Source organism: Eleginops maclovinus, chromosome 12 (genome assembly GCF_036324505.1).
Source record: "Eleginops maclovinus isolate JMC-PN-2008 ecotype Puerto Natales chromosome 12, JC_Emac_rtc_rv5, whole genome shotgun sequence".
Lineage (NCBI taxonomy): Eukaryota > Metazoa > Chordata > Actinopteri > Perciformes > Eleginopidae > Eleginops > Eleginops maclovinus.
In genome coordinates, this window is record NC_086360.1 from 19,192,001 (window position 1) to 19,211,787 (window position 19,787).

At 37.3% G+C, this 19,787-nt stretch overlaps 3 protein-coding genes across 8 annotated transcripts in view; 1 reads left to right on the plus strand and 2 right to left on the minus strand.

Annotated features, from left to right (window-relative positions):
* rimbp2b (RIMS binding protein 2b) overlaps positions 1–3,236 on the minus strand; it is an 80,883-nt gene extending 77,647 nt beyond the window's left edge. The window contains exons 1-4 of the mRNA XM_063896810.1: positions 3,179–3,236; positions 1,889–1,981; positions 1,285–1,378; positions 1,057–1,188 (exon numbers count right to left, since the gene is read on the minus strand). Coding sequence (XP_063752880.1) covers positions 1,057–1,188; positions 1,285–1,350 — 198 coding nt within the window. The 5' untranslated portion in view covers positions 1,351–1,378; positions 1,889–1,981; positions 3,179–3,236. The remainder of the gene's footprint in view (positions 1–1,056; positions 1,189–1,284; positions 1,379–1,888; positions 1,982–3,178) is intronic.
* A 1,978-nt stretch (positions 3,237–5,214) lies between these two features.
* Positions 5,215–13,002, minus strand: stx2b (syntaxin 2b). Of its 2 annotated transcripts, XM_063898092.1 has the most exons (11): positions 12,632–13,002; positions 12,474–12,548; positions 12,299–12,398; positions 11,106–11,180; positions 10,936–11,009; positions 10,455–10,563; positions 7,947–8,020; positions 7,582–7,719; positions 7,270–7,380; positions 6,981–7,091; positions 5,215–6,840 (listed from the first exon to the last, which is right to left on the minus strand). In XM_063898092.1, exons 1-10 carry the CDS (start codon positions 12,659–12,661, stop codon positions 6,996–6,998), a joined length of 882 nt encoding a protein of 293 aa, XP_063754162.1. In that variant the 5' UTR covers positions 12,662–13,002; the 3' UTR covers positions 5,215–6,840; positions 6,981–6,995. The 2 variants fall into 2 exon arrangements, with proteins under 2 accessions (XP_063754162.1, XP_063754163.1); XM_063898093.1 differs by lacking the exon at positions 6,981–7,091.
* Positions 13,003–13,855: 853 nt separating this feature from the next.
* The window catches only part of adgrd1 (adhesion G protein-coupled receptor D1), a 39,308-nt gene continuing 33,376 nt past the window's right edge, over positions 13,856–19,787 (plus strand). For 3 of the 5 annotated variants that reach the window (XM_063896927.1, XM_063896929.1, XM_063896930.1), the window contains exons 1-7: positions 13,856–14,318; positions 14,783–14,819; positions 15,190–15,306; positions 15,866–15,964; positions 16,439–16,561; positions 16,672–16,848; positions 18,911–19,177. In XM_063896927.1, coding sequence (XP_063752997.1) covers positions 14,265–14,318; positions 14,783–14,819; positions 15,190–15,306; positions 15,866–15,964; positions 16,439–16,561; positions 16,672–16,848; positions 18,911–19,177 — 874 coding nt within the window. In that variant the 5' untranslated portion in view covers positions 13,856–14,264. The remainder of the gene's footprint in view (positions 14,319–14,782; positions 14,820–15,189; positions 15,307–15,865; positions 15,965–16,438; positions 16,562–16,671; positions 16,849–18,910; positions 19,178–19,787) is intronic. The other 2 variants (XM_063896931.1, XM_063896932.1) reach the window with 2 other exon arrangements.

Sequence of the window (19,787 nt, forward strand, 5' to 3'; positions counted from 1 at the left end):
TTTAGCAAAATGTCACTTAAATCATCATTATATTTAATTAACAACAGACAGAGGACGCTGCTTTGACTCAAGCCATGTGTCACAGTTGAAGTAGGAGAAATAAAAATGTTTCATCAAACTAGCTTACAGTGTACCCTTCCAGATCAACGAACACTTTCCACATCCCCAAGCAGGTTATTACAAAGCCACACAAACACACACACAATCCAAAAACAAACACCACCCTGCTGTGCTGACAGACTGACGTTAATCTTCACATGGACACTGACATAAACTTCTTAAGCCAACCTACTTGCATTTTGCACATCTGGATAATAGCCGCACTTCAATTTGTGCCATCTGATTTCTGCACTACCGAGGCTCCAACAATCATTTTAAATCATTTCTTATTTCTTAACTTGTCTCTTAATGGTCATTTTATTTTACACAGTAGCGCAATGCCACGACAATTAAGGTTATAAAGAGTCAGTGTTTCCAAACTAAAATAGCTCCAATGCTTTCTGGCTGTGCCTTTCGACAAATGTGTTTTGCTTACATTCATTTTATTTTAACCCATACGTTGTATGTCATACTGTGGTTACTGATAATATAACGTGTTAAACAACTTAGGTAAAGTTATCAACAAATATAAACATACAATTTTAGGGGTGGTTTTGAAATATTACAAACTAATGCAAAACATGTAGCAAACCTTCCTAAGTGCGATACATTTGTAGAGACTCCGTATTTAAGGCTGTTTAATAAAATTAATATTACATAATGTGATGTTGGCTAATCTCTTTGCAAAGAAGCAAATGCCACTTACTATAAATATAGCATTCAAATATATTGTTTGTTTGGTAGGTCAATCATCTGGAAATGAGGTGAAAATACAACAACACATATGGTTGCATTTGTTAATGATGAGCCATGGTGACAGTCTTGGATAAGGAGTGCATAGTGAGGTCAGATTATGGCTGCAGGCATCAACAAGTGCTGATCCCGCCAGTGTCCAGACATGGCTGAATCAAGGCTTATTCATGGAAAGCTTTACAACAAACACACCGGCAAACAAACCTTATCTGTGCCTCTCATCCGGTTGTTTTTCTTTGCTGGGGTTAACCTTTGTCTCTGGCTCCACACTAAATCCCCATGAGACTGTTTCAGGAGTTTCTCCACCTTGCAAGTCTTCTGACAACCCATTGTCCCCTGGCACAAAAAAAGGATATCAAGTTAAGCCATGCATCAATCACATTTCATCCCAATGATACATTCCCTGTTTTCCCTTTACAAGCAATAACCTACCATGACAGAACGGTTTGCATGCTTCTCCAAACGCTTGTCATGGTCAGCTGTGCAGGATGACGTCATAACTCCAGCATGTTCAGATTATAAATATCTGTATTCAGGAGGGTTACATAATAATGGATGTTGGATTATTGTTAGTACACACAGGAAGAAAAGACAGGACAGCTGTCGCACGACATTCATAGAAATATAAAACCTTTTTAAATTATATTATGGTGATTTGAAAAAAACATGCAATTAACTGACTGTTTAGACTAGAGGATGCATTTATTTTCTCTTAAAGCATATTATTTTGTTATTTGTCGTTCATGAAATTTAATTATTATTGTATTGCATATATGTGGAAAGGTAAGCAGTGTAGATGTAGAAATTATGAAAAGTGTAGGTTTTGTATTGCTTTATTAAATGTAAAGCTGTTCTAATGTATAGCTGGTTTAAACCATGATAGTTAAAAGGTAAGAACACATTTAGATTGTAGACATAATTGGACCACAGCTTACAAATACACATTTCATTTTAATTAATTATCTACAGTAGCTACAGGCTTTACATTGGGTAGAGTTTCTTAATTTACCTTGTTTCATATTTTACTACCACCCACCTCTGATGCAGGGTAAGCCAGGCTCCAGCAGAGACAGTTCAGTTTCCACCGGTCCATCCAGGCAAGCGTTCTCCAAAACCACTGCAGAAGAGACTATTAGCTGTTTGATTTTCCTTCCCTTTCAGCTCTAATTCCAGTAAGACCAAGCGCTCTTTTGTACAAAGCTATTCATTTATCATTTTTAAAATATCACTCATATACCACACACAGTAACAGAAAAGTCTTTCTACAGCATTCAAATGCTATGAAGCCTCTACACAACCCAGATAATGTGATGATTTGTGGCTCACTTTAAGAGATCATAGCATTAGTTTCACTGTTTTTTGTTATTGCTCAGATAAATGATTGCTGCCCATTTAGTAATTCCAAACAGTCCTCTGTATTTCATTATGCAAGAGTATCTAGCAGCATTTGAAATGTGAGGGCCGAGTAGGTTTAACCCGCAAACACATGTGAAGTTCACAGCTCAGGAAACTGTGATTTGGTAACCATTAGGAGTGTGACAGGGTTTGTATAGTTAAAGATTGAACTGAACAAATATCCAGCAGTGTAGGTTAAGTGGTTTGAGCAACCTGATTGCCGCTTTGGAAAGAACATGTTGGTGTAAAGAAGTCGCAGTTCTCATCACAGACCCTCAAATGCCCCTCCAATTATAGGAAACCAATGCGGAAGTGGCCAAATCAGTCTGTATACTCGTGAAAATGTCTGATATAACATAAAAGCTAATTGGGATATCGTGTGACGTTTCATTATTATTTAACATCTCATTTAACTAATGCTTTTTTTCAAAGCATAATACAAAAAGTTTAAACAACCATGAAGATACAAATGTAAAATAACAAGAACCATGCAGTAATTGAGTAAATACAGGTGTGTTCGCTTCTTTACTTCTACCTGGTGGAAAAAACCTGGGTGGCAGACGCTTCCGTTATGCCCCAATAAAAGTAAGCTGGTGCGTGTTGTCTTTCTCTGGCACTGACCTCAGACCACAACGTAACGTAAGTAAATCTAGTGTTAACATTCAACACACATGTTTTTAAGAAGCAACACTGGTCAAATAGCGGGATATACTGTAACTAGCAAATAAGCTAGCTAGCCTTGAATATTTGTTCCGGGGTCGCACCAGGCTAACGTTTAGCATTAATACTAACTATGGAGCCAGAATTAGTTCAGTATTAGAGCGCCCAAAACAAGATACTCACGACCTAAAAATGTGCTTTTAAACGCGTGTTAACGGGCGTAATTTCGCACGTAAAAACGCACGTTTTACAATATGATAATGAGCCTCACCTTCTGTTTGGCATAGCCAGTCATTTCAGTGTGTTCAACCAATCAGTGAAGATTAAAGCCAGACAAAAGCAATGCATTGATGAAAAGTACCAGTAACCTACCTCATTGTGAGATTTATATAAATTCGATAGATAGATACTTTATATCCCAAATTCGGAAATTGTTACGTTACAGGAGCAGCAGTGTGTTCAGACATCACAACATTTGAAAGGTGGAATAAAGTATAGACATAATAGACGTAGTCCGTATCCCTGTCTGAAAGATGTCCTAAAATATGTGAATAAAGTCTCAAAAATACCCCCAATAACGCATGAAAAAGTTTCCAAAAATTGTAAAAGTGTGAAAGTCATAACACATATATGTTAAATATCTAAAAATAGTCAGAAATAATTATTGGTTTATATTCTTCTCAAAGACTAATCACAAGGATATAAATGGATCAAAATCAGGCAGTGATTTTCTAAATAAATGTTCAGATAAAGCAAACTTTGTTAGTAAAAAAATAAAAACCTTGCGTGGAATAAATCTAACAAGTTGAATTTAAAAACTGGAAAAATATATATTGACAGAGAAATTAAAAGAAAAAAAGAAGCATGTAAAAACATAGACATTAGAGTATAGCTATGGTAAACAACAAATGTTAGAAATAAGAAATATATAAACACTTTGACTACAAATATGCAAAAATAGACAAAAGAAATATATAAAAAATACATACTACAATAAAAAAAACAACAATGAATTAGAATAAGTCTATAGAATATGAACAATAAATCTAAGAGATAAGACAATCATTAATAAAACAACACATTTAAATAAATAGCAGAATTGGAAAAATAAAAACAAGTTATAAATATATGACAATTCAAAACAACATATAACTATAAAAATTGAAACATAGACCCCAGTTGTAATTTTACACTTTTATCTTTTGTGTGCAAAACTATTAAATTGAAAAGAACCTCAATCTGTTAGATATGGTCAATTGAAAAAAAGCCAAAGCGAGACTGACTACATGACTTTACATGTTTTTAGAATTGCCATTAAGGAAGACTATATCCAGAAAAGGTAGTGATGCATTATGCTAACTCTCATGTGTCAATGATGCAAATGGTCTTAAAATAACCTTTTCACCACGTAAAAAGTATTCATATGTCTGTTGATTATTATAGCAAACCAACCTGCAACACATTTCTATCATCCTCAATTCGGCCTACAGTATGGGATGTTGTGTACAATATAAAATAATTTCACAATAGCGTTTTTCGTATAAATATACACAAACTAGAATAAACAACCCTCCATATTTTACCGTCTCTATTTACCAAAGCTTCTAACACCTACAGCTTGCCACAGAAATTACTCATCCAAATAAAGGTCTGTATCCAAATCAAATCATCTTGACATCTCGTTTCTCTTGCTCTGTGACCTGAAAAACACACTTGCATGCAGATTTTAAGACACACACTGGCATTTTGCTCTAAGTGAACCTCTGAAGTGTCCTTTGATCTGATTCAAAGAGAGAAAAGAACTTGCCCTCAGGGGACTTCCTTCTACTTTCTCCACTAATCTTATTTGCCTTATTAGACAGAAGTCAAGAGCTTTGTACAAAGTGCTTATTAGTCCTGAAGTAAACGGCACCCTCAGCTTATTTCTGTTTACTCTAAACAAACATTAACTCCAAATGTTTGATGTTTGAAGAACATGAAAAATTACTTTAATTCTGTCTGAGAAACTGAGAAGTGTTAGCCATTTAGCCACATCCTCCGCTTTTCCTCCGTTGGACTACTCTCCATCCCCAGCTCTCGCCTCAGCACCATGGCTGCTCGAGCTTTCAGCTGCTCGGCACCCAGACTTTGGTACTCCCTGCCACTACATATCCGACAGTCAGATTCCATAACAACATTCAAAACTCAACTCAAAACCCACCTATTCAAACTGGCATTCTCACTATAAACTATACTACCACTTCCTGTTCTGTGTCTTGTTTTAGCAAAACGCAAAAAAGCAAATAAATATACAATAGACTCTGAAAATATTCTTTTGTCTTTATATTTTATTGCATGACTTCATTATTCAGTTTCAATATAAAATACAAGATATAATTTAGAAACAAATACAAAATAATTAAATGTATCAAAATTAAGATGTGTGCTCTTGAAATAACATCATCCAAAAGTCCTACGTTGTAGCATGACTTTTTTCACAAATTATATTTCAGTCATTACACACGGTTAGCATGATAAATATATTCTTTCTTCTTAAGGTAAAGTTACTATTTTCTTTTTCTCCTGAGCTGTAGTAGATAGACATTTGATTCGCATAAATTCATTAAATACACAAGAGGACAGGATAACATGAGGAACATACACTTGAAGATGTAAAAAGAAGTTATACAATCAACTTACACAGACAATTGTCATAATATATATTTTTTATATTGAGAAGATGCTCGCCGTTCACAAAACATTTCTGGTCAAGAAAAATATGAGACCACTATCATCATCACTATATGATAACGGTGAGTCTGCAGCCAGCTGGTTACCTTAGCTTAGTGCAAAGAATGAGAGTTAAAGTAAACAGCTACTCTGGCTCTTGCTATTGTAAACAAAATCAGCTGACCTCATCTGCAGGGCTCACAAACTACCACAGTATATCTTGTTTGTTTAATCTGCACACAAACATAAGTGTAGAAGTGACAGATTGTGTTTTTTACGAGGGGCTATGTTCCAGGAGAAGTGACTTCATGGAGCCTCCGCTAGTTGCCTTGCAACCTAACAATGACACTATGAAGTCACTGCACCAGGCCAAGAAATAATTTGGCACATAACCCCCTGTAAACCCACAACATGCCACATTTGTTACTTTTGGCTGAGCCAGGCGAGCTTCTGTTTCAAGCCTTCAAGCTAAGCTATTGGGGAGCTAGTGATATCATCATATTTACTGAACAGACATGAGTGGTATAAATATTTTCATCTAACTCTGGGCAAGAAGGCAAACAAGCGTATTTCTAAAAATGTAATGTCATTTAAAAAGTCATTTTAAAGTCATTATACCAAGAAGTGTCTGAAACTTCACATAAAAATGTCAGCATTAAAGAACGTACACTTGTGTATAAGTCTGACTTCAGATTTGTACACAAGTGTGATTTTTTAAATAATCATTGCGATATTAACTTGTTATACAAACATTGCCAAAGACTGCGTTATTTCTTTCTGTAACTATCTTTCTATTTTTCAGGAATAAGTACTATTTCATATCATTTTTCTTATTGCAAGTGTTATCAGTATTGCAATATTCAACAGTGTTATTGCATATTGCATATTTTTCTCATATGGTGCAGCTGCACAGCCATGAGAAAGGGATGTCTGCTCATAAAATGCTTTATTCTAGTTATAAAGTATTGCTCCAAAACATTGTGCCATGAGGTCTGATATTACTGGTGCAAAGTCAATCCCCCACATTATTCAAGATCCTCTCTGTAAAGCAGTTGGATAGTGAGTGACTTATTATGAAGCTGTTTAATCTCAACACAAGCTTACTACAGCTGACTGCTGTGAGGGTGTGACTCATGAAGTCCATCACTCAAAGATTCCAACTATTATGATGAGTAAAAGGAGGAAACCTGCGACGCCCCCAAACACGGCAAGGCCAAGAAGTTTCTGTCAAAGGGAGAAGAGTCAGAACTGTGTTACAAATCCTTTAAACGATTGAGCAGCTGAATTAATAAGTTAATTAAAGGATATATGGATTAATGGATGGATGAACGATGTGTTTAAGGAAGTTATGGATGATATGTTACCTGACGCAGTAGTTCTCATACAGGAGGTTTGGTTAGTCCGACAGACAGGCCCACAATTAGTGCAATAACAGCAAGCAGGATCAACAGAGCAAAGGCCAGGATAATGTATTTCTGCCAAGTGAAGAGGAGGATGTTATTTGAGCTTCAATAAAGTATGGTACCATTAAAAGGACTTTACAGATTTATAGGGGTAGTTTTCAGTTGTGACTTTATACATTGTATAATTGACGTTTTTTAAAGTTAACTAAAAAACTGTGTGTATGAAATAATATATGAAAGGGACACATACCCTCCGAGATTTTTTCTGGTATCTCACTGCTTTTTTGGTCTCTTCCTTTGCGCTACATATGTATTCCACTGCATTCGAAACATTCTTTTCAATGTTGTTAATCATATCCCCCTGTAAATGACAGGATCAAAATGCTTTTCATATTGGATTTTATGTTGATAGTATCCGTAAAGAAACATACAGGCTACCTTTTAATAGCGTATCTGTCAGATGTGAGGTAGTATCACTAAGAGGATACTATACGATTAATAAGACTATGTTTCCTTTTGATAAAACAACTTTTACCTACAAACTTTTCCATTTAGTCATTACCTGAGTTTCTACCAGCATTGCCATGTCCATAAACATTGTATGCAGCTCTCTGATGCTTGTCTCCAGGCGTATGATGTCCTGGTGTCGAGACTCTATCTCATTTAGTGCTTGACGAGTGATCTGGGAGTCAGAGATGATCTGAGGGAGAAACAAAGAGACACAAGGTGATAAACCTCATCCAAAAACACCAAACACATGTTCCCAGCTGTACTTGTAAAAAAGAAAAAAGAAAAAGACCTGGCAACACATTACACCACCCCAAATGATTGACACCTCAACCACCACCAGATGGCAGTAACATATTTTAACCATGGACTTTAATAAAGCTGCAAAAACAATGCTCAGTAAAGCATGATAAAACTTACATCAGATGTGAAGATTGATGGTTTTCCACTTTCTAACATGGCCTCTAGTTCTTCATTGGTGGTTGCTCTTCCAGCTAAAATAATACAAAAAAATCCAGCTATGATTATCCAACAATACCAACCAAACCTACTGTACCTGCTGTTGGTACATAAAGTGCACTGACAAGTGGTGAGATATGTAGATTTTAAGGGGTCTGAGACAACTTTGTGTTATACTCTGTTATGTAAACAGAGCCTAACCTCTCAACTAAGAAGAATCACAGTATTTCATTTTAAAATAAAAAAGCTTATTAAGTATATTTTATTGTTTATTCATTTTATTTGTCTGATGCAACATCCACAGGAATAGATCTGACTAAAATGTGTGTGTACTTTTTTTCTGTATGAATTGTAGTTTATCAGTTTTTTCTGAATTATTTTTGATATGCATTCAATATAATACTGAAATACCATAAAATATGTTACTCAGTCAAGAATCATCGGTTTACTCAATGCAAGAAAAAGGGGTCCATTAAGGAAAATGGTTGGGAACCATTGAATTACAAAGCAAGCTGAATCTTAAACTACAAATATCCACATTTGTTAACAAGGTATTTATCAGTAGATTGCTAATTGTGATAATTACATGTTTATTTGTTGGCAGCTCCTGCTGTTCCCCGTTTATTTGCAGAAAAGGATTGCTTTGTGACTAAGATTAGAAGCGTCTGAGGAACAAAGGAAGTGCCCAGCCCTCACAGAGAAACAGCTGCTGAAACTCTATAAACAGAAAGCTTTCTTTTCCTGGAGTCGAGCCTCCTGTTGTACCACCCCCTCCCTGGAGAGACAGACCTCTGTGCAGGTGCATACTGTATGTCACACACCTGTTTCAATGGCTACTCCTCAGAGGGACAGAGCCAAACAAAGCAAAACCCACCACCATTACACATCCGGCTAAGAAGTATAACTTCTGAAGGGTGTCAATGAATAGTGTGAGTCCACAACAGTATCGGCCGAGGTTCATGTGGCAGTGTTAAAGGCAGGTGAAATGTTTCACCAGCCGCTGCGTCCTCTGCCCGTTTCCCTGGCAACACAAACACAACGAGGCGTCTCCAGTATCAGTCTCTCCCGTCAGCAGCGAGAGAAATGGAGCCTCTCATTAATGCCGACCGCAGGGACTATGAGAGACAATCCTATTTTTTTTCTGTTCACTATGGTCTCGTGTTACACATGTGCATGATACAAAGAAACTGATACAGACGATTTTTACAGTTTGTCACCGTATTGCTGATCGGTGATGACCAACACTGGAAAATTGTGTAAACGTCAGTTTATTCTGGTTACATAAAAAAAAAAAAATTCAACCCAGGTTAAAACTAATGAACCTCTGAATGCTAATACACCTACATGTTTATTTACCCAATTTCCCCAAGGAATGAATACAGTTATTTTATTCTGATATACCTAAAGTTGATATTGCAGGTTTTACTGTGCTATTATCCAACATTGACTAAATGTTGATTCTGAAGGTGTTGCTATTCCACACATCCTATTAAAGCAATATTATGTATGTAACAATTTTTCCCTTCAAAAAACTGTTTCAACATCATTTTGATGATACAGTGACTTGCACTAGGGAGAGTGGTGCCTCTGTCACACTCACTCTGTGCCCTGAAGGCCAGTTCTATGTTACTTTAGGGAGCAGGTCATACAGTCCCCCACCAGAAGTGCATTAGGATTTAAGGCACTCAGTTGATTTTGGTGAAACTGGATCATATTTCTGATATTATTCAAGTTCTCCGGCTTTGATTTACGGAGTTTCCTGATAGACAGAAGGATTTGCTTGTTACTAAATGAACATTAACTGCTAACTGTAGATGCTGTCAGTTTTACTGCCTGGACTGTAGGAGCCTGGAGCACCAGGAGAGTGTTGGCGTTCACATCGCTCGCACAGGAGTTAAAGAGTGATCACGGAGGGTTTTGAGGCACTGGGTGGGGAGTAATGTTGGGGGGAGAAGAAACAATATTTTTCCCAAAACAGAAGATGGGCGAACAACATCCAGGGATGGTAATATAAACCAGCTTGTTTAGTCTTTTTTGTAACTGGTTGTTGCTCTACTGGATTATTTGATCAATTCTATTATTACATTACTGCTGATTTAGGTTCCAGCTAAAGTCACAAAACATGGAGAATATGGTATTTGGATGTGATAAATTGTTACTTTGCTTTGTGCAAAACAGAGGGCTTATTCTCAAAGAAACCAAAAAACAGACAAATCCTGCCCTGCTGCTGGTGTCTGTTTATCAAACGTGTGTCCAGTGAACATGACAGGAAACGGGAGCTGTCTGTTTCCTGAATCCTGTTCAAAGTTTTACAATTTCAAGCCATTGAAGTGTTAAAAAAAGATTTCCTTTTTGTAGCTACAATATACAATCAGTATTACTGCTTTACAGCTTCAAAGACAACTTCAAAATATAGCCCATAGTTCCTGGCCTTATAAGGGTTCATGGAGTACATTATGTTTCACTTACTTATCTCCAGCTGTCTCTGGATCCTTCCTTTGCTTCTTTCCCGAAAGGACACTTGAGTCTCATTGTACTGGGTCATGACCTCCACAAACTTCCTGGCCAGAACTGTGTGCTGAAGGCAAGTCAAAACACAACAGCAGGAATGTGGACATTTCAGACTTCAGTGTTTTAAAACATATTATCTAACAAAGCAGTTATGTTAACTGCTTGAATTCATTTAAAGGGAACTTCGCTACAAGACACTCAAACAAAATAAATATTGGCAATTTAAGAATACATGCTGTAAAATATTGAATGTTGCAGGTAAATTTAGACATTTCACAGTAGATAATTATAATATCCCTTATTTGTGTATACTGTGGATACATCTATCCAAAAATATGTCCCTCCTGATGTTTGTGTACAATGACAGACGGCTCGTGTATGAGCAGGATATGTATGTGTGCTTCTGCGGATTTGGCCTTTCATTAATCTGTTTCCTGACCTGTGTTTTCTGTATCCTGAAGTCAACAGAGGACCTGTTAGCTGCATCATCTTTAGGCATACTTTGCTCCATGGCTGCGGAGTGAGAGTCATGATTCATTACACAACAGCAGATGGCATCAGCCTGTGAGATGCAGTCAATACACAAGTGTGCGTCATTGATCAACTCACATTTTAGTTTAGTCCGCACCACGTTTGCGTTCCCTTTGATATCGTTGGTCAGAGCATCCAGTTGGTCCTTTGTTCCTTCAAATGAAAATAAATGGGAAACACGTCAGACATGGTTTTGTGATTCGGAAAAATCATGTCATCTCTCTAATTGCTGTTCCTCACTCTCCTGTAAATATTGGTTTTACTGTGATTTCATCTTGTAACTTGGCAACAACACTGTGGCAATATTGCAGAGGTCACACGACAGAACAAAGCACTAGCTCTTTGTTTCTTTCCCTGGAGGCCTTTTCCTCGTCATGGATCTTAAACGCTGCACTGTGTTACATTGAGCTTATTCACTGATGATGCCATGGCACTGTAAACTGGCTCTTTGTCGTGCAGAGTCCTCAGGCTTACACACTGAACTGAGCCAGGACCTGAGTACAACCAGTAGTAACACTGTTCTCGCTAATATACAGTAGTGGAAAGTAACTAAGTACATTTACTCAAGCGATATTCTTCAGTTAGGTACAAGAACCTCATGATTTACCTTGAGTATTTCCATTTTATGTTATGATGTTCTATTAAGGATTAAGGGACATGGCAGTATAAAAAGTCATTAATATTGGCACCACCTTTGCCAGGTTGCAATTTAAAGTGAGTGATCACATTAAAGGATCACTAGTGATAATCCAGTGATATAATAAACATTATTCTAAAAAAACAACCTTTCTGCATAATGTGTACTTTTATATTTTGATGCTAATATATTTGTACTTTTACTTAAAACACTTCCTTAACCTCTGCTATTATAGAGCTTTAAACCATTATACATACTTTGAACCTGAATCTGATTAGTAATATAAATTATACTGGAGCCAGAAAACAATCTGCAAATGACAGAATGATTGATCCATGAATGTGAAATTGTGGCTCATAGAACAATTCAGAGCCCATAATACAATGGTCTATGCGTTTTGTAGCAAAACAAAGCTGTTTCCTTCACAGGTTTCCAGCCGAGCAGCCAATCATTGACGAGGAGGAAAATGTTACAAAGGAAGTGACTTTCTCCCTATGTGCCTCAAAAGGCAAACTCCAGCCAAGCAGTTCACTTTATGCACAACATCCCTAACCATGATAACTTTAACATATTAACATTTGAATTAAACCGCCTTCTGTCTCCTTGCTATAGCTTTATAAAAACCCACACTTACTGTCATGTGGGTTGGGTTCAGACAGGATCATGCTGTGCATCTTCCTCACCTCTCCAACTTGGTAGGAAATCTTATCAATGAGTCCTCTGACTTCTTCCACCTTAATGCATAAATAACACATCAGTATCTTGAGTTCAACCTGTGCACACATCCTGGAAGTTGCAGTGATACCCACCCTTCTGAAAAAACTCTCCATGAAGCCATCTCTTTCCACTGCCACTGCAACATCCTCCTCTCCTCGTGTCCTACTCTGTAGTGGGGAATATGAATGTGACTGACTTTCAATGCAGGGTGTTTTACCTGTCAAGGTGTAAAGCGAGAAAAGACACTCACAGCAGTCAGTTCAGCCAGTCGATCCTTCATCACAACGATCAGCTCGTCTCCTGCCAGGATAATTCTAGTAAAATTCCACTATCATCCTGTAATTCTCCATGTGTAGAGTAACACTGAGACACCTTACTGTGCACTGAGGGTCAAGATGGTGGTCGATTTGAGATACGTAGGCCTACTTTAACCGCGGTATTGACGTAAAAGATAAGACAAAAAGTTTAAATTCATCAAAACGGGGTCCAAAATACAGCTCGTAAAAGTTAAAGTTCAACAACAAAAAAGGCCAAAGTGACTCGCGTTTACTCTATGTCGAAATGTCTTACTGAACAAGCGCCTGTAACAGATCCACAATATCTCCTTCGCTGGGATCCGCCTCTCCCTCTCTCGCTGTCTATTCTCTCCATCTCTCTCTCTCTCTCTCCCATAGGGGGGAAATAGTCACCACCTTCAATTACATTTGATCATTATGATAATCATATTAAGTAGGCTACCACGTGACACACTCATTAGTGATTGGGCTATAATATGTTTTATCATATGTTGAATATTATTTTAAGAACACATCACCGGGAAGTTATACGAGAAAGAGTAATAAATAATTGAGCTGGGTGGCTACTTAACTGGTTTTCCTTTAGCCACACGGTGACGCTGTTTACCTTGATATTTCTGACAGTTGGCAGACTGGCGGCGATAACGATGATTCCCAAATTGTGGGTATCCTCCAAACGGTATCCTCCAAATTGAGCATTTCACAAACAAATGTGACAGAATAAAAAAGTCGAAATAAGACTGACATCTCACTTAACACTTTGAAATTCTACTGATTTGTGTGCAGGCTCTACCATTGTAAAGTAAGTTATGATATTGAGTTAATATTTGACTCGTTAAATAAACCAAACCCACCAGGTCACCAATCCAAAGTTATAATTTGTGTTGCAGATATTGATTCTCCAACAACAGAACCGTCCCTGTCTGGTTCTGTTGTTGGGTGTTGTCCTATAATTTAACCAACCATCCAAACCAGTCACAAGACCACACATTAGCCTAATACGTTTTTTTGTTTTAAAAAAAAATCTAAACAGAATTTGGATCGCACAGTGCTAATCCTGATCTCATTCATTCCCTGCATATATCCAATTACGCACAAGTAATGCCATTTACGCACTGTTCCAACGCCCCTCCTCAGAAGATCCAAAAATTACATCACGCTTTGCAATTCCCACGTTCAGTACAACAAGGCAGTCCGGAGCTTCTCCGCTCCTTGCCATATCCAGATCAGCCACAGAAACTCAGAAAGTAGTCCACTGTAGGGATAAAGATTACGGATTACGGTTTTGCTTGGAAGTGGAACATGGTGTTAACTTTTTTATCATGAAAGGGGAGCTTCTAAAGTTGTTTTGCCTCATGCCAGAACACTGAATTTATTTTTTTTTTTTAATTATAGTGCTGTTTTTGTTATGTATCTATATTTCTAAGTTTGGACACATGGACTGATCAGAAGTTTTCACATCTTGGAATAATGATTGGCTCCTCCCGGAGACATATTTATTTGGGGATTTAACAGTGGTCGTTGTTTCCTTTTTCCTTTTTTTTTTTTTTCAAAGACTGTAGGTTTATAACACATTTTTCAAAAGCTATGGAATTATCTGTGCAAATTCTTCTTTTTACAGCTTTTCTCTCGTTTATTAAGGTAAGCTATTAAACACATACAATGCAAGTTGACCTTTAATATTATGCATATTTTAGTGTAGTTTACTAAGACAAAGTATATAACAAAAAGCAGGATAGGCTTACAGTAAAACCTGCCCTAAAGGTGTTGCAATTCATCATAATGCTGTAGATTTTTGTTATCTTAACATTATGATATAAGGAAATAAATGTTTAAACAATTGAATTAACAGTAATACATTCATAAATATGCTGCATGCATACAAACAGAAACAGACATACTGAGCCTCTGTGTTTCTTCATATTAAGCGTCAATACTGAGAGTGATTGACTGGTATTCCAAATTGAAGATCCTTTGTATTTCATGGCATACTATGTGATAATCCCAAAGAGAAATATCATTTCCTTGTCTTGTTGAAGATGAAATACATAAGGTCTGTCACTGTTGTATAGCAGACTTTAAAAATACAATTGATTTCTTCACAGGTTTATGCTCAAGTGGTACTACCTGCGAAGCATCCAGGTAGTAATGAATTCTGTACTGTATGGGTGATAATGTGATTGCTTATCTTTTTCCATACTGTAATAAGTTGCCAAGTTGAAATAAGGTGACATTTAACAGCTACATATTGAAACAGAAATACACACTGTTAACGTTTTCACCGTCTGCTCATTGCCAAACCTGAGAATGTTTTTGATTTGGTCACTGCCCTACTCATTAATAGAGTCGTGTCGCATATCTTTTACAGCTGTTGAGTTCATTATTATCAATCTTTTAATCCCCTCAAATTCCAAAAAGGAATGCCAGGAAAATAGATTTTGAGTAATGGGACAGAGCTTGATTGGGGGAAAGCCCTTTCTGGATGCTTGTTAACCCATGTACTCTCGCGCAGGCCTGAAGGTGTTGGCCACGGCTTCTCATTATTGGCCTCTCGATGCTGTGGATGGAATCCATGAGCTGTGGGACCAGATTGGAAACAGACCAGGTTATGTTAACGGAAGTAACATAAGTATGTGCATAAATAAACAGACTATGTGTACTCGTAGGAATGCAACACCTAAATGTCTTGCACTCTGCATGGTCTTGAATTGTTTTTCACCACCCACCTTCCAGCCACATCCATTATGCTTGTTATATGTGTGTTCAAAGTGTTTGTATTGTATATTGTAACCTGGCGTGTTGAGTATTATTATTTAAAGTGCTGCAATACTTAACATGCAATATCCCATGATGAGTTGGTAGAAGCTGCAGGACTTGAAGTTACTCCACATGCATTGAGTTTACAGCCCTGTTGTCACTAAAGTCATTGCAAGTTTTCATTAAAAATGTTAAAGTTGTAGAGGGATCAGGTATAGACTTGAGTTTGATGTGTGGAGTCACACTGAGTTAAGGAAAACCCTCAAGTAAAGAGGAAAAGAGCCAAACCATTTTGCCACTGTGCACTCAGCTCAGCATCACTCCGTCTTATACCTGCGCACCACGTCCCTCCTACTGTCCTCCTCTCACTGTCTTCTGTTATGTGTCTGTCTAGGTGTGAATCACTGTTTTTCTCCATTGTCTTTGTCCAGCTCTCAGAATCCACAACCACACTGTGCTCCCTTCCTCCCATAACTCTTCCTATGTGTATACCAATGACTCTGCCTACACTAACATTTCTGCAACAGTAGGTGAGGATCAATCACTTTCCGCTCACTGAAATTAATTTGTGCATCACCCACCCACCCACCCACCCACTCCCTGTTGTTTTTTCTGCATCTACACAGCGTTTCACACATTTCACCTTGTTCTGTGTTTTGTCCGTGCAGCATGACATGAGAAATTCTTGGCCTTTTCATTATTTGTCAGTCATTGTTATAAGCTTTTGTTAAACCAGAGTTGCAATATATTACATAATATTAACAATAAGACTTTGTATTATTTTATGAGATACCCAGAAAGCTATAAAACCCTCATGTTCATTATTTGCATAAAAACAATTTATGATTATTTGACCATAAAAGGACTTTGTATAATTTGATTTGTTGGATCAACATACAACTGAACATCTGGAACGTTTTGGCAAACAAATACAAATACTGGCTAGCTGACACTGCTCGTAACTTTCAAGCAAAATGATGTCTTTCATTTCTGCTCTGCTGTAGACATTGTTGAAGGAATGGTCAATAAGGGCATCTTTCTGAATGGAGATAATGGTGGTACTTTTCTCCACTTTGGAAACTACCAGAACTCATGTATTAGTGACCCTACTTGGTGCGGTCCTGAGGGTAAGTGAACTGATGTTTATGCACATGATGATTCAGCAAAACTATTTATTTTCAACCCATTTTTCAGCGCTCTATTGTATTGATTACGATTATTATTTTATTCTCTCTAGGGATTACCTTCTCCTTTTTCTGGAAAAACCACGAGTCAGAGTCCCGTTTTGCTGTAGCGTCTGGAGGGAAAGTTATCTCTAATGGCTTCTCGGTCTACACCAATCCCTTTGGAGGATACGTGGAGTTTTACACTCGAGGCAACAACCACCGATGGAGGGTCCACATCAAAGTTCCAGGTACTTTGGATCCATTTCTTTTGTTTCGCACGAAGCTAAATTTCCCATAGGCATCAATTAGGAATGTATTTCTTTTAAAAACTTTATTTTGTTTTCTTCAACCATAAATTGTTAGTTATGTAATTGCATTCATGGTTTGGTCAACTGAAACCAGATGTAGCCGCTGGCAGTTGATTTGGCAAGTCGAAGGTACATTTCATAAATCTTTTGCTATATCACAAAACATACAATTAATATGGACGCGAAATAAGATGCTGTCATTTCCTTCTTACTGTAAATACAATAACGTTTTGTTGTTACTAAACGTCAGGTTGGATACGATTTTGAAACAACAATCCGAGTGTGACTAATACTTTGAATTCTGAAATTACAAATTTTAAAAATGAAATGATCTGGTTAATCTATTTTGACATAATGGGGAAAAAATAAATGAGGGATAACGTTAAGTGAAACTTTTACATGCCAGGATTTAGTTCTCAAATTACTTCTCTCATCTTGGTTTTTGCTGCAATTACTCAAGGTTGTGTCCACAGAATCATAACTCAATTAAGGTTCAAGCGTTCAGTTACAGGGGTCATCTGGTTCTCATACAATGTGACATGTTGATGTTTCAGGACATTTGTCAGGTTTCCCTGAAGTGTGAAGAAAACCTTTGAGAAGTGGTGTAGTGGAGAGTATAGGCAGGTATACGGAGTAACCATCAGCGATCAAGCATTTGAAATACATAGGACTTTACCTGCTTTATCCTTAATGATCTACCTAAAAGAGTGTACCTGGTGGACAATAACTAGTGAGATACTTCTACTTGAATTTTTTTGTAGTACATCTATCCCACTTCATATTGTAGCTTTCATTTAGCTCCACAACATTTATCTGATCATTTAAAGATTCAGATAAAAAAGAGAAAAAGAAATACAGTCACCTGAAAAGTTGTTTTTGTCTCGTTACAGTTTAAGTCAAAAGGTTATTGATCCCATGAAATTCACAAGCACATATTTATATACAGCAGAATTTATATATGCACAGTACCAACTGCAAGTGATAAATACACAAAATGCCTTCATAATTCGGTATAATAAAATAAGCCTTATATAGTATATTATACTGAATAGTTGGTTGATTAGAATGAGTACCTAGGTAATTTTCTATTTTAGGTACATTTTGATGCTAATACTTCATGCTTTTACTTTAATTACAACACTAAAGGCTAACAATGTTACATTTTACTGTAATTGTCTAGCCTACAGAAGTGAAAGCAAGAGTTAACATTTAAGTAGGGGTGGTCTTTGGCACATATGGTTCATATTCTAACCACAACTGAGATGTGGTTTTGGCTGTTTTGCTCCTCTGGTGGAAGTGTTTTCACATGTGTTGTCTAATGGGACTCAACTCATTGTCAATTCAGTTCAGAGATACAAGGGCAAGTAAGTTCTTTGTAGTGTAAAATGTAATGGAGAGAGCTTGCAGGACCAAAACAGACCTTGGTCTCGAGTACATGTGGGTTCACAGGATTGACTTTTTGACAACTACTTTGTTTGAGCTAAAGTCAATGACTAATTGCTCGCCTGTAAATGAATCAAAAACTTTTTTGGTTAGCAATTTGCATTTACAGCCATTTTTTACTTAGGTAGCTTCCTTTTTCGTTGATGTTATAAACTTATTCAGCAAATATTAGCATGGTAAAATTCTGAACTAAGCTAATGAACAGGCAAACAGTATGCTAAACCTAAGCATGTTTGCATTTTATTGGAGCATGATGGCATGCTGACACCTGCTAGCATGTCCATAGACTTTAGTCTGTTTCTACCAAATTGTAAATATTTCTGCTTCCAGCTTCTCACATGTTAGGATTTGCTGATTCTGGATGATACAGACAGTTATCACAATATATTTGGGTTTCTGAATAAGTTAGTACATTTCCATGTCACTATCAACAGTAACAGTGCATAAAAAGCTATATTAAAATATGCTGTTCTGTGTCCTGCTCAGTTTTTCATCATACCCCATTTTCTTTATTTTCCTCTAATCACACATACTTACAAAGCATAACTTCGTTTTTTAGGACCTTTCTGGACCCACATTCTCTTCACGTGGACAAAAAAGGATGGCCTGAAGGTCTTCACCAATGGGACCTTCACTGCTGGTGACACAGATGGCATGGTCTCAGAGAACTATGGAGAACCTTACCCTGACCTTGTCATTGGAACAGGCAACGCACAGAGCAACAGAGCATATGGTCACTATGTAACTGGTGCCTTCGATGAGTTCGTTATCTGGGAAAGAGCACTGCCACCTCGCGAGATCTCACTCTACTATGGTGCAGCCATAGGTAGGACGATGGGCTTCACTGGAAACTATTTTACTGTAATTCTTGGACACAGCATATCTATTATAGTATGTCCTCTCTCTTGACTCTGGCTCTGAGGAAACAGGGGTTAAAAAGCAATTTCCGTCCTTGTCCTCACGACATTCCACCCTCAGAAGTCATGCATGACAACCAGATATGAAACTTTACAAATATACCCCAGCTACCTGTCAAATGGCCCTCTCACTCAAAACATTTGTATGACCTTGCACTGTCTAAGTGCCATGGCTCACATAGTTCTGCCTTATAAGTATTTAACAGAGTGCAGAAGCACGTTGGGTTGAAGGGGGTAGATCATTATGATTTAATGTGACAAGGTATAACACGCTTAGACACTCTCGACTGTTTTGATTCTCTTTTTGTTTACCTCCTTTGGTCAGTAAAGTACCAGTTGACATTTATTAGAACTTATAAATAGCATAATTATACTATGTGGTAATGGCTATTGCCAATGTTCAGGGTATTCTTAGAAATGTTCAAAGCCGGATAAAATGACAATTTTGAGTTTGTTTTCTGAATCACCTTTGTTTGTGAAGGGAACAAAACATATGAAACTATAATATTACTGTGCACT